The 14,288-nt window shown below is 37.5% G+C and overlaps 3 protein-coding genes across 5 annotated transcripts in view; 1 reads left to right on the plus strand and 2 right to left on the minus strand.

Annotated features, from left to right (window-relative positions):
- Nucleotides 1-14,288, plus strand: part of LOC144639311 (inactive pancreatic lipase-related protein 1-like) — a 210,974-nt gene that overhangs the window by 76,630 nt on the left and 120,056 nt on the right. The gene's annotated exons all lie outside the window — the stretch shown is intronic.
- LOC144639345 (uncharacterized) lies at nt 723-9,048 on the minus strand. The gene is made up of 6 exons (XM_078498672.1): nt 8,888-9,048; nt 7,059-7,164; nt 6,645-6,730; nt 4,146-4,244; nt 2,211-2,255; nt 723-849 (listed from the first exon to the last, which is right to left on the minus strand). Exons 1-6 carry the CDS (start codon nt 8,963-8,965, stop codon nt 733-735), a joined length of 531 nt encoding a protein of 176 aa, XP_078354798.1. The 5' UTR covers nt 8,966-9,048; the 3' UTR covers nt 723-732.
- LOC144639337 (uncharacterized) lies at nt 9,771-14,003 on the minus strand. 2 transcript variants are annotated; one of them, XM_078498661.1, is made up of 6 exons: nt 13,855-14,003; nt 13,231-13,342; nt 12,551-12,636; nt 12,176-12,274; nt 11,426-11,470; nt 9,771-11,329 (listed from the first exon to the last, which is right to left on the minus strand). In XM_078498661.1, exons 1-6 carry the CDS (start codon nt 13,933-13,935, stop codon nt 11,189-11,191), a joined length of 564 nt encoding a protein of 187 aa, XP_078354787.1. In that variant the 5' UTR covers nt 13,936-14,003; the 3' UTR covers nt 9,771-11,188. The 2 variants fall into 2 exon arrangements, with proteins under 2 accessions (XP_078354787.1, XP_078354786.1); XM_078498660.1 differs by having other exon boundaries at nt 10,617-11,329; nt 13,231-13,960.

Consider the following 14,288-nt stretch of genomic DNA (forward strand, 5'->3'; position numbering starts at 1 on the left):
CGGGTTCCGTGGCATTAGGCGACTAAGAGTATTGCTACTCCCCCCTGGATGGGATGCCAGTCCATCGCAGGGATTACCCCCCAGCAGAATATTCGCCAGTACCCATTTATACACCTGGGTGGAGAGAGGCACTGTGAGAGTAAAGTGTCTTGCCCAAGAACACAACGCAGCGCCCCGGTCAGGACTTGAACCCGGGCCGTTCGACTCGGAGTCGAGCGCGCTAACCATTAGGCCACTGCGCCTCCCCTATCCTATCCCAAACTTGGTTTTATTTAGAGCTGTATGGTTGTGGGAGGTGCGGTGGCCTAATGGTTAGTGCGCTGTACTCCAGATTAACGGTCTGGGTTCAAGCCCTGGCAGGCGTCATTGCATTGTGTTCTTAGACAAGACACTTTACTCTCACTGTGCCTCTCTTCACCCAGGTGTATACCTAAGAATTAGTTATTGGGGTAACCTGACAGAATGCTGGACAGTAACCTGACTGGATGACGCATGTTTTAAAGCACCTTATCATTTCACACCCTGCACTTCTTGGTCCAGAGTAGTTGCTAAGCAAAAATTTGACTTTTCATATAATGCAGCACAACTATCATCAAAACATTGTGCCCTACATAGCTCTCTTAAGGCGGCCCCCTTAAAGTAATGATTAAGTCAACATCTGCCATTAATCAACTTAGTGCATTAACCTACATCAGGGGGGGGGCTATTTCCTTGTAGCCATATAATGCCCTGTCACTTATAAAAAAAAAGTCTGGTTACCATGGTATCAGACGGAAAGCCAGCTGAGGCTCCAGAAGGGTCTTCACGAAGGGCCTCAATGTACGAGAAAACCACAATGATGAAATAGATCTAATAAATAAACAATAAGAAAAACATGAATAGTAAAACCATAAATTTGCTGCACAGGCCCTGTTAAACATATAAGATTACACAATAGGCAACAAATGACAGCCCTGGGTTTCAATAACATTTTTCATAAACACCCTGTGACTTCCAAAAAGGGTGTAGGGGCCAATTTTCCCTAGGGCAGAGGGGGGAGGGAGCAGTCTGGGGCTTGCTTCCCCAGAAAAATGTGAAATCTAGAAACTCGGAAATGTAATTTCTAGCATTTTTGGCATCAAAAAGAGTGCTGTTGCTGATTATTTTTACAGACCCACCACAGAACAGGTTTTTCTAAACAAACCCTTTTAATTTTATAGATGCACTAATCTTATACTAGTAATAGTTCTCACTATAAAGCTGCCCCCCGCCTTTTTATAATTTGTTTTACAGCAATAATCTAGGATTAGTGAAGTCTTTTGTTGTCATGACATTGTTTGCTGCGGAATTTCTTGTTGTGTGACACCGTTGCATCCTAAAAATATTAATTCACAAGTTCAAGTCGAATATATTACCTAACACGCGGAAATATTAACCTAGCGGAAATACACACAACACATTATTCGTGGTGACAACACGCAAGCTTATTTCCTGGCTTATAACATTCAAGATTAACTTTAATACTAATAATAATTTCCAGGCCAAAAAGCCTAAAAATTCCGCGAGTAACAAAATATGGCACAGTTCAAAGATTCAAGAAAACAATTTTTGATTCTTATTCAACCCACTCTTTGGATCAAATAATCTGACAGTTTGCGAAACGAATTACCTTGTATTACATTTTTGTTTATTACTCGTATACGATACAAACCCCCGAAAGCAAACGTTGACGCTCGAACCAGCTCTTGGAACACACGTAGCCAAGAACACGAAACAATTTGCTCGAAATCTTTCGACGTATTACTAACAACCGCTTCAAATATCACTTAAAGCAGAGAAACCGCTCGAACAAATCTGTGAACACGCGTAAACCAAAACCGGAAAACGAAATGCTGCTAGAAGATGGCGAAGCTCGAAGGTGACGAAACGCGACCTCGTGGTTGCAAGTACCCGACACCACCGTGCGCGCTTGCTAAAATATTACCCGTCACGACCGTGCGCGCCTAGTTTTGTCAAATCGAGAACGCTTCGCCCATTACAAACACATTTCTTACTCTTTCAACAAATATTCTTTGTCCTTGTATGTATACACCCGGGGACTCCTAGGGTGCCTCCTCGGGTTTTGGCCTCTGGGCCAAAGCCCTGCGGGGGCAATAAATGGTAACCAGCTTTAATTTAAACCCTGCAAATATGACCAGTTAAAATTAATTATTGGATAATTTAGAACTTACTGATAAGATCCATCCAAGGATTGTTCCAAAAAAGATGTATGCAACCTACAAAGCAAAGCATAGTTAGTTTATGTCTGGGCTTTCATAATTGAATGCCTTGGTGCAAAAGGATTTTGGCTAAAAATGAACATTGCCAAAAGAACTCCAAATTTCGTGTGCGGGTTTGTCTACATGCGTTCAACATTCTACTGTATTTGTTTTCGCTGGCTTCTGTTTCTTTACTAAGAAATGACGTATGCAAATAACTTGGTCTTTTCAGCCGGTGTCTAAAGGAATTCCATTGTTTAAGTGCAACAATGGCACTCCAAACGACGCTGACTGGACATGGTTCTTTTGCAACGTTATTTTGCGAAAAAAAGAAGCAAAGTCCAGTGGAAATAAAACAGGACAATGTTTTGCAGACATATAAAATCAAAGGCTCTTCGAGCAACCTCATGGTAATTTGGTAATTCGATGAAGTGCCGACCTTCGCATTTTTTTTTTCTAAATAAGTGTCCAACAAAGTAATGCAATCTCATTTCTTTTGCGTTCGAATGTTTATTTTTCCACATGAGTTGCGTCATTGATGGTTCCTGCTCTCAGGTGTCGTAGCGCTATTCAGTTTTCACCACAAAAATATTTACCGGTTAGTGTATTACCTTTGAACCCTTTTAGCATTAAGTAAATTTGTTTTGTAAATATCTGTACTTTTCTGTCAGCACGTATAGCGTTATTTTTGAGCAGCGAATAGAATTTGAGAGGAAGATACGCCCGAGCACTTCGTGTTTCTGCTCGACTCAAAAAGATGAAAAACAGATGACGTGACACGAGGTGACGTGACGCGACACAAAAAAGTGCTGTGGATGTGGTGTTAACTACAACACGTCACATGGTGAGCATTATAATTTTTTAACCGTAACTACATGTAACTCATAGCTGCTATCAGTAATGTCACAATTTCACTTAATTTGCCTTTCAATGTTTTCTTGCGTGAATGGGTCATTGATAGTTTTTCTTCTTCACTGAAATAAGCGTTCAATAATGTGCCTTTGAATGTTTTATTTTTCCATGGGAATTGTGTCATTGATGGTTCGTGCTCTCAGGCTTCGTAGCGCGAATTCTATTTCGACATCACAAAAATATTTAAGTGTAACCTTTGATCCTTTTAAGCATTTAGCACTTTTTAAGCATTAAGCACTTTTCTGTCAGCACGTATATATAGCGTTATTTTGAGCAGCGAATAAAACTTGAGAGAAAAGATGCGCGTTTCTGCACGACTCAAAAAGATGAAAAACGGATGACGTGACACGAAGACAATGTCACGCGAAACAAAATCGTGCAGCATGAATGTTGTGTTTACTAAAACGCGTCATATGGTAAGGGTTACTGCATCTAGCTTCTAGCTTCTAGCAGTAATGTCACAATCTCACTTCATTTGCGTTTGAATGTTTTCTTACGTGAATGGGTCATTGATAGTGTATGCTCTACGGCTTCGTAGAGCGAATTCTATTCTCTTTTATCACCAGAGGATAAGTGTAATTTATCCTCTTTCGATTTGTTTTGTGAAAGTTCAACCTTTGTTTCCTGAAAGAGTCATACCCTGGGAACGAGGCTGTAGGATAATTTGTTTTTGATTGACAAGTGCTGAATGGCGTTTTAAAGAACCTTTCTGTCAGCACGTTCACGGTTAAATGCATGAATTAATTGCAGTTTAATATCAGAATGGAGTGAACGAGTGACGGAAACACGTCACTTTAACTTCGCGAATCATCACTACACCTCATTACCATTCGGTAAAAACCAACATGTGAAATTTTGAGCTGTTTCTGGGATGTTTATTTTGAGTCAAAAATCACAATGGCCCTTTTTCCACCGAGCCCTTCAGCTGATGTTAAAATGTTCCATCTAAAAGTTATTTAATAGCAAGCAGTACATGTGGTTCAACACAAAACTTACTCCATTCCAGATGGCAAACATGAAAATGGTCACTCCAAAAGTATAAACAATCTCAAACAAGCTCCACAACACCCAGGGAAAGGCCAAAAATCTGTTCCTCTGAAAAATAGATAAATAAATTATTACCGATAAATTAATAAATAACTAAATTTAAACCACTTGCTGGATCCCATGGGAGGGTTTTTCTTTTTAAATTGCAACTATGATATAAAGGATTACAACATCTTCTCTCAGTTCTACAGTGAAATGCTCTCATGGTGGTCGGAGTTTCGTGATTCCTTTGCCTCTCAACGAGATTGGCAAAATATTATTTGGAATAATAAGGAAATTCGTATTGAAAAAAGACCAGTCTTCTACAAAAAGTATTTTGAGGCGGGCGTGATTCGTATCCAAGACCTACATTTTGATTCAAATATAAACGATGCACTAAGCCACTGGTCAGACAAGATAACCAATATTAGTTATTTGCAATGGGCTGGCCTTCGCCATTCTATACCGCCCTTTTTAAAGAATATTATTTCCTGTCCATCTTTAGCTCCTCCATCCTTCTTTATTGACGATAACATCTTTGACGTCAAAAAAAAGAAATCAAAAGACTATTACTCACTTCTTGTTCGCAAAATAGCACAATTTCCTAATATCATAAACAAACTGCAGAACGATTTTAACTTTTCTATCGATCAGCTGAGACAAATCTTTAGTCTGCCACACTCTGTTGTACTTGAATCTTATGTAAAAGGATTTCAATTCAAAGTGCTCAACTCTATTCTATACACTAATTCAAAATTACACAAAATAGGCTTTAAAACAGACGACCTATGTTCATTTTGCAAGGCAGAACCGGAAACCTTGTACCACCTTCTTTATCAATGCTCCTTTGTTAAACGGTTCTGGAGTGAGTTTCAAGGTTACTGGCACCAAATCTCAAATCAGCAGGTTCATCTTTCCCTCCAAGATATTTTATTTGGAATATTATCCAAACCATGCCCTTTACTCAACTTACTGAACTATTTTATAATCATTGGTAAACTACTTATATGGGACTGCAGAAGATGCCAAATTCAACCCACAATTCAAGGATTTCGTACTAAAATTGCCATTAAATATGAAACGGAAAGTAAGATAAAAAAGAAAGATTATTTTAAAAAAAAATGGGTACTAATCCCAAATTAATTTATGTCATTTCCTTTTTTGTTAGTCATGTAGATGGCATCATTATTATTTGAACTATTTGAACAGCATGACAACTGTAACTGTCTTTTTTTTTTCCTCTTTCTTCTTTTTTTAGATATTGAATAATAAATTTTGTGAGCAATGTAATCGCGTTTGTATCTTTCATGGTAATAATCTATAAGTAAATAATTTCGGTTCTGTTAGTTAATATATAAGTGTGTTCGTCATCATCGTATTTTGTAGAGTTGTTATTGTAAGCTAACTATATATTTATCAATGATCGTAAGTTATTTGTAGGTAATTTATTCTAAGTTCTGTAAGTAACTTTAATGTAAGCAGCGTATATCATTAATTGTACCTTTTTTTTTGTTAGTAATTATTCTAGTCTTGTAGTATTGTCAGTACGTTAACGGTTATAATGGACTATGTTGACGCGCTTCATGTGAATTGTCGATACTGTTAGTTATTTTAGTATGTTTTGTAATTGTTGTGTCATATGCTGAATAAAATTAAAAAAAAAGAAAAAAAAAAATAACTAAATTTATCAAATTATATAATATAATTAATTAAAAAAAAAAAAGAAAGAAAGAATACGTTCAATTACTAATTAAACAGAAGACAAGCAAGTACTTGAAGCAAGCTAGATATTTATAATCAAATATACGCACCGCCACACACATACAGATTGATTTTACCCCCAGGGGGGGGGGGGGTACTCCGGCTTGTAAATGACGGGGATGATCGAAGGGTTTTTTTGGTTTAAAATTTTCGATTCCGGGATTTTTTTTGGGTTGGAAAATTTGGCAAGTATTTTTGTGGGTGACTTGATTTAAATAGGGGATTTTGGGGGTATTAAAAACGAACTAAAGTGCCTTGGCGCGGCCTTGCCGTATTTATGATATGATGAATAAACAAACAAGAAGCGTTCAATTTTTATGGTTTTCTTTGTGTTATATATATTATTGCCCCTCCAGGCAATTTAGGGGTAATTTGACAATGGATTTCGGGGGGGGGGGGGTCATTTTTGTTCCAGGGATTTTTTTTGGGTAATGTTGGAAGACTTAGGGATTTTTTTGGGTCCTGAGTTTTGCACTCTCCATTCGATCATCCCCGTCATTTACAAGCTGGAGTACCCCCCCCCCCTGGGGATTTTACCATTGCCACAAAAAAATGTTACTTTTAACCTGAAGTTCAAAGAGCTTGGTGTAGATTGAAGGAAACATTTCCTTTAGTTGAAAGATGGTTTTTTAATTCTCTCCACCTTTTTGCATGAAAAGGCATATGACATATATTGTGAGGGAAATAAGATGCCAGTTCATGGCTTACCAAAGCATAGGATGCCAGCAGTGACAAATTCACCAACAGTGCAATTGCTCCAAAACCAATACCTGCATAGCTCAACTTGATCACAACTTGGAAAAAAGATAAAAACAGCTTTGTCAGTAACATATAGAATAGAATAGAATAGAATAGGGGCGCTTACAAGAATGGGGCGCTTATTGGAATAGGGGTGCTAAATAAAATCACTACAGTATTTCTATTGAAAAATTGTATGCAATGTTGCAAAATTTTTCTCAATACTTCCAAGTTCCTGCCATCTAAGGAATCCTCCTTCTTCCCGTCACTTCTTAAGTCTCTCGTACCCTTCCTACCCCTAATATGCTAGGGCTCCCCCCCTGTCTTGCTTTGTCACCTCTTTAAGAGGATTCCCTTGCAAATTTTCATATTTTTTGATAATACCATCAAAGTAGCTGTCCTTCACAGGCAAGTCCTTGTCGCTGTCCCTGGCATCAGTAAGAACTTTGTAGGAATTATATCCTGCATATATACCATATGCTGATCCAAGCTGTTAAATTAAAAGGAGGTAATAGATAGTCAAAGAAATGGCACACTTTCCAAAAATATGTGAACTCAAACCATTGTGAGAAACAAAAACTCCATGCAAAATGAGTAAATGAAGATACTTTCCCCAAAGTCTCAGAGTTTTGACAAAAAAAAAGCATTGGGAACGTCAGGTCATGTTTAGCGAAATAGCCTATGCTCTGGGATCGGGATGTGTTTGAAACTTATTCAGAATACTTTGGACTTGATGGTATTGTCTTCGGAAATCCTGGCACTCTCAGGATAAAAATCTGACGCCCTTTGACCCAGAAAAAGTTGGCAGGTATACCATAGCAGGGGGGAGGGGGAGGGGATGTGACCCCGGTCACATATGTAGGAACATGACACATGATAACTGACGTTTGTTGCCAATTTCTAGCCTTGATTAGGGGGATTACACTGCTCTTGCATTTTCCATGAAGAAATCCCTGGAGGTAAAGCGGCCCTCAGGATAATTTAAAGAAACCAGGCCTGTTTTTTAGCTGTTATCCACTGATAAGACTGGAGAGACTTCATGGCAGAATGTGTACATGTGCCAAACTACAAAATTCAGTGTTGAAAACAAACACAGCAGAAGGGGAAAGAAGAGGGATTTAGTCTTTACTTTTTAGAGTAGGTTAATATATTATTGCCACAGTTGAATTTTCACTTCTGAACTTTCTTAAAACAATAAATATAAAACTACTTATAATATGGAAGCGTTAATATAAACTGAACGTCCGGCAATGCTGCATAGTTACTAAAACATGTAAAAAAAATTATTACAGTAAAGAATTAAACCGGAAAATTTTAAGTCTTGCTATCCGAAACGTGATACGATATTGACGTGGTTGCGTGATCATGATTGCGTAAATTCAGTGCCTGTTGTCAATGATGTGCAAGACGAAACCAAGCTTGGGCACGAATTTTACTAAATGTGGTTCCAAAACCCATCAGCGTAACAAGAAAACAATAAAACATGTAGTTTGGGGTTTGCTGTCAACAAAATTCTTCACAAGATACGATTTAAAGCTTGTATTTGTACAATGTGTACACACTATGTAAGCTTACATTTATGGAAATCATTCACAGATCTATGTAAAGAAAACAACACTCGTTCTCAACTGAGAGAAGCTAACAAGGCGGAGGATAAAATCTAAACATCAGAGTATCTTTTTACTATATAAAATGATATTCAATGGTGTGTTATGGTGGATTACGTATATTTTGAAGGATCAATCAGTGCGATTTCGAACACCGCATTTAGCGCACGTGTTGAAATGGCCTCCGCGAAGCGCCGATTGTCCATTTTCCATTAATTTCCAAATTAAACAAAAAGTGAAAACCATATGAATTATCGAAAGGTAATTTTCCTTTCACTTTTCGTTTCGGTTTGGCACCTTTTTACGAAAATGCTTACACGAGCTTGCAAGCGGATCGCCTAGACAAGCAAACATTCCATGAATCAAATTTCAAACAGATCGGGATTTCAAACCTTCGTAATTCGATGGCTTTGTAAAAATCCCCTACGGTTCTTGAACGGCTGGAGTATCACGAATGAATCCACAATGAAATTAACTTGTCTGAGGTTTGCTAAGGAACAGTAGCTGAAAGCTGAAGAACACAGCTGTATTCTCTGAAAGCCATAAGCTTATTTGACTTATTGAACGCACGACATTCACGCAAATTTATTTAGGAATAACACCTACCAATCCGAAGATACCAATGAGAAGAATGCCTGTTCGCAAATCACAGCCGCAGCAACAGGTTCGGACCAAAACCGCCATGGTTTATACCTTGAAGTTATCGCCCGGACGTGCAAAGTACAGAAGACGCGTTTTGTCTCGGGTAACGTAAATCCTGTGTCAAGATGTAAATTTATGCGCTTTCTATGACGTCTGCAGCCGCATTTAGCAACAGGTCACTTGCCACACTTCTGAATATGAACCAATCAGATTGCGTGTTACATTGCACATATTTGCTTAGTCACGCTCGTACAACAGAGTCTGGAGACTGGTTCGGGCATGTTATCTGTACTGTTGTAGCTGTACTGTTGTAGCGTTATCAACTACGCCGTAACAATAGTGGTATATTGTTAGAAAGACCTCGGCTGAAAATGAAAAAGACTTTGGGAGATCGCGCGTTTTTGATAGCTGCCCCATTCTTATGGAACAGTCTTCCTCTGCCAATAAGACAGGAAACATCCATCGAGCCTTTTAAACGTTCTGTTAAAACATATTTATTTAGAAAGGCTTTTAGTTAGATTTGTTATTCATTTGATTTAATATTGTGATTCTTAAATTTTATTATTTACTACCTTTCACTATTACTCTGGAAATTTTTTAAAATATGTAAATATTGTAATTTTAAATTCATTTTTACTGTGTAACTTTTTTAATTTAGTTTAATAATAATTATTGTAATGCACTTTTGAATATTTTTATAGAAAAAGCGCAATACAAGTATTAAATATTATTATTATTATTATTATTATTATTATTATTATTATTATTATTATTATTATTATTATTATTATTATTATTATTATTATTATTATTATTATTATTATTAGCCGAGAGGGAGAGCAGGGATGGCGCAGTGGTGAGAGCGCTGGCCTTTCGTCCTTGCTCCGGTTTTCTTCCGGGTGTCCGGTTTTCCTTCCTTCAAAAAAATTACACTTCCATGAGCCCGGCTCCTGACTCTTCCAAATTCTAATTTGAGCGGAATACACAGCCTCACATGCTTACAACTTGAAATACTATCGTCTGAATAAGAGTCAGTTGTTTTATTTATTTTTAAGAGTACAGTAATTTTAATCTGATAGTCAAACTCTTTATTTCTCATTTTGTCAATAATGAAGCTTTCAAAATAAATAAAAAATAGAAAAGTCCCGGCCTTATCGCCACCCAGGGACAAGGAACTAATAAGCAGAAAAAATCAAGGTCAATGGCCGTTTTCACACTAGAAGACGGACAAACCGTCTAGACGGACAAGTTGTCTGACGATTTGTTCGTCTAGTGTGAATTTAAGACGGCTTTTAGACGACTTGTCCGTCTAGACGACCAAGTCGTCTGTGAAAAATCGTCTTCCCAGACGGCCAAATCGACGGACAAATTCAGACGACGTACGTCCCAATTCGTGTCCCGTTTTCACTCTAAGACGACTTGTCTGTCTCCAGACGATTTGTCCGTCTCTGGTGTGAAAACGGCCAATGTGTTTAGCACCGCTGTGCTACGGATATGGTTTAACTATCACAATAGCAATTTAGAAATTCCCCGTGATGTTTTTTTTGTATTAAATTTTTTATTAATCACTCCAAAAAAGGCTTTTTTTGGTGAATACTACTCAACGCTGCTTTCACTTGAATCAAAGTAGTTTGATCCGCTAGGTGGGCGGTCACACACGATACAAGTATTAAACTTCAACAATCCATATAAAATTCCATATGTTTAGGAGGCCTACTCTGGGACCCAAAATCGCCTAAAGTCGCCCAAAGTCGCCTAAAGTCGCCCAAAGTCGCTCTAAGTATAGATATTTTATGTAACAATGCTTTATGGTGTACCAGGATGATTCCCATGTACATGTATACAACAACTGTACTTAGGTCGGTCACCTAAAATTGCCTAAAAGGTCACCTAAAATTGCCTAAAAGCGCTCAAAATCGCCCAAAGTCGCCCAAAATCGCCTTAAATCGCCCCAAATCGCCCGTAATTTCGGACAAAATGAGCTAAAATCGCCTTAAGTCGCCCAAAGTTACGGCGACTTTGGGTCCCAGAGTAGGCCTTTTAGGCTTGCTGTTCTGCAGGCTAAACAAAACTATGGCTCTACTCCAAACTCAATTCAGTGGTGGCTATCAGTCATTCACATCTTTTTGAGATTACCAATTACGCCCGTCCTCTATTTACATCTGGCTTTTTTCCAGAGCACCTTGTACGATATGATTCATTCCCTCATCAAGAACGAAACTTTATTGCATTTCCACGTTGCGCGTTGCCATGCCAACAGGGCAACTAAAAGTACTGTTCTGGGGAACTCAAACGCTGTTGGTTGCTAATCAATATGGCGGGTGAGTCCATTGAAATATCGTTCTTGAGTTCTTCATTTTCTTTTATTTCTTGGATGAGAGAGAAAACAACAATAAAACAGCCAATCTAAAAATGAAAGAAAACAGTTAAATAAAAAAGTTGAATAGAAAAGCCAATACTTATTTAAAGCAATAAGGAAAAATATAAAAAATGGACACCTACCGCAAGAACGATATCGACCAGAAGAATGACTCCAACAGGAGGCACCTGTTAAAAAAAATAATTATAATAATAAAAAAAAGTCAATGAAAGATCAATAAATAACAATAATTAATTCCATGGACACCCGGGAAGGGGAAGGGGGTACTTAAAAATATTGTATACAGTCCAAACTCTTAGCCTTTTATACATGACAGATTAGGTAACCCTTTCATAAGATGGAGCATCTATTTTTAAAACTTTCCACATGATCATGAATAGCCCGTTAAATACTTAGATTGATACCATGCCATAGAAAATACAGCCAATCAGAATACAGGAAAGCCGTTGTATATTCGACGGTATTCAACCCAACCTTCCCATCGTGCGCTGCGATCTTATTCTCGATGAAATTTAGTGAGCGTACTTTCTATGGCATGGTATAAAATAGTTACACAACACTTTCTCGTGGTATACTATGGAATATCCCACTTGTCACTTGTATTTTCTTCGTATACACACTCGCCTAAAGGCTCGTGTGTATACCGAGAAAATACAAGTGACTCGTGGGATATTCCATAGTATACCACTCGAAAGCGTTGCATAACTAGTATAGATCAACCGTTTGGTGGTCCTGTTTAAGGACAAGAGGCGAGGAGTTTCCCGTCTTCTCAAATAATTTACCCTCGTTTTTTGTTTTCACTCCCCGTTCTTGCTGCTTTCCAAGTAATCGACAGCCTTCGGAATATATAGCCTATTTTATCTTTTACTTACTTTTTCCCACACAATGAAAACGAATGTTGTAACACCGCCAAGATGGGCAAACATCAAAAATCGCCAAATGACCCAAGACCAGAGTACACAAGGCTTTAACTGAAAGCGAAAAAAAAAAGGAAAAAACAACGTCCAAATTACTTTCCTTATGTCGAGGTTAGAAATTAGTCAAATAATGCCATGATGAAACTTAGCATGTCATAGTATGTAGCCTAAGTATAAGAACTTAATTGAACATGAAAAATCTGGTGTTTTACACATAACATGTATATACTAATTTTTGAGGAAATATATTGCTAGTATTTCAAGAATAAGGATGCCTCCATATATCTAAATACCCATATACCCCAAAAAGTGATAGCATTTTGTAAATACCTGGCACGCTCCACACACTAGGATCATTGCCATGACAACGTCTGCTGCAAAGAATCCAATGCCTGAATATGAAACTTGTATGGCTTCTGAAAGAAAACATAGTTGGGTTTAGGTAAAAATTGACTAACATGAGCTATTATAGAAAAACGGATCCTACCAATCAGTTTGCACTGCATGCGAACCTTTTAATATCTCAGATATATTTCCATCATTCTTTTTATTATTAAGGCGCCTAATAATGGGCAGGGGGGTAGGGGGTATTGAAGAAGGGCTTATTTCGGTTTCCAGAATCTTTAAGTTTCGTTTTGTCTGGTATACTGTGTCTGAAAATATTTTGCTACATTTGTGCGTACAAATACTTAGTTTTATACGAAACGTTTAGTTCTTAAATCAAAGTTTTTTTTCCGACATGCGTTGTCTTGTCATGTTTGTCACCGCAGTTTGTTTTTTATTTTTATTGGAGTCTCTTAGCATTCTCTAAGAACGTAAAATAAAATTAAAAACTTTTTAATAGCGAGATTATGACTACATTAAAAGCGCATAGGCTAATATTCGAAACGGCTTATTTTCGGAATCGAAGGATTTATGCGTAAGATGTTCGGGCTTATTTTTTGGGGAAGCGAGGACGGGGGGGAGGGGGGCTATTCTCAATGGGGTGTGGGGTATTCTACAGCTCTTACCGTCTGTCAAATTATTTCGAATTCGAAAACCATCGCCAGTATCTGTTTCCAGTTCGTGTTTGACAGCTTTGATGGCTTGAGCGAATGTCAAGATATTCACTGCAGCTAAAGCCTGAGACACAAAGTCAGTTATCTGTACGTTATAAACCACCGTTTTGCACAACCAGTTGTGTAATACTTTTTTGTACAAAATAAAGCTCTTTTTCGTGCCCATGACTTACTAATTGATAGCATTTTATTGCAAATGGTCGGTTAATTACCTGGTTCGATTTTATTCATTGACTAAAAATAATCATGAATTTATGGTATTATTTGCTACTCAATACATGACCGTTATGACCTGAAGGGTAAAAGGAATGGCAATTTTAAACCATGTATATTGACTGAAATAAGGACCCATTGTTAAAACAACTAAAAATGAATCGATTTGTTAGCGTTACTTTTTAAAAGAAACTCAAAATCCTCGAAAACTTTTCCCCACACGTTTAGGGAAGAAACTGGAAAAACATTTCGATCCTCAAACACGGCAACAATATAAAACCTTGATATGCTAAAGTTTTTCTTACGTGCTTTCAAATAGTTTTTAAAAGTCAGTAAGCTTCGATAAAAAATTTTTTAACTTACCATAGAAAGTGTAGCGATAAAATATGTGCCCATTTGCAAATCAAAGCAGAAAAACCTTCGAATCAAACACGTCCGCGCCATCTTAACTGATTTTACTAACGGGGTAAAAAATCAATTACCTTTTAAAGAGCCCCCTTAAGTATTGGCTATAAATTCGTTAACCGAAGATTATATGCCACAGAACGCGAGCACAATACAGAATTTCTATATTCCGTGCAGCGCTTAACCATTACAGGAATAATCTGAAAAGATTAATTCTCCTTAGTGGTTTGGGATAAATTACTTTAACGTTGGTTCTAAGAATTAAGTTGTAGATCAAGACGATGACATTTTGTTGATCAATTTCTTTTTCTCGTCAGCAATTTGCTTGACAATTTGTTAATAGTGTTAGGAGAAATAAGATATTGATATCAACCATGATGGTTTTAACCTAA

This window comes from Oculina patagonica, chromosome 14 (assembly GCF_052425735.1).
Source record: "Oculina patagonica isolate OP01 chromosome 14, crgOcupat, whole genome shotgun sequence".
Taxonomy (NCBI): Eukaryota; Metazoa; Cnidaria; class Anthozoa; order Scleractinia; family Oculinidae; genus Oculina; species Oculina patagonica.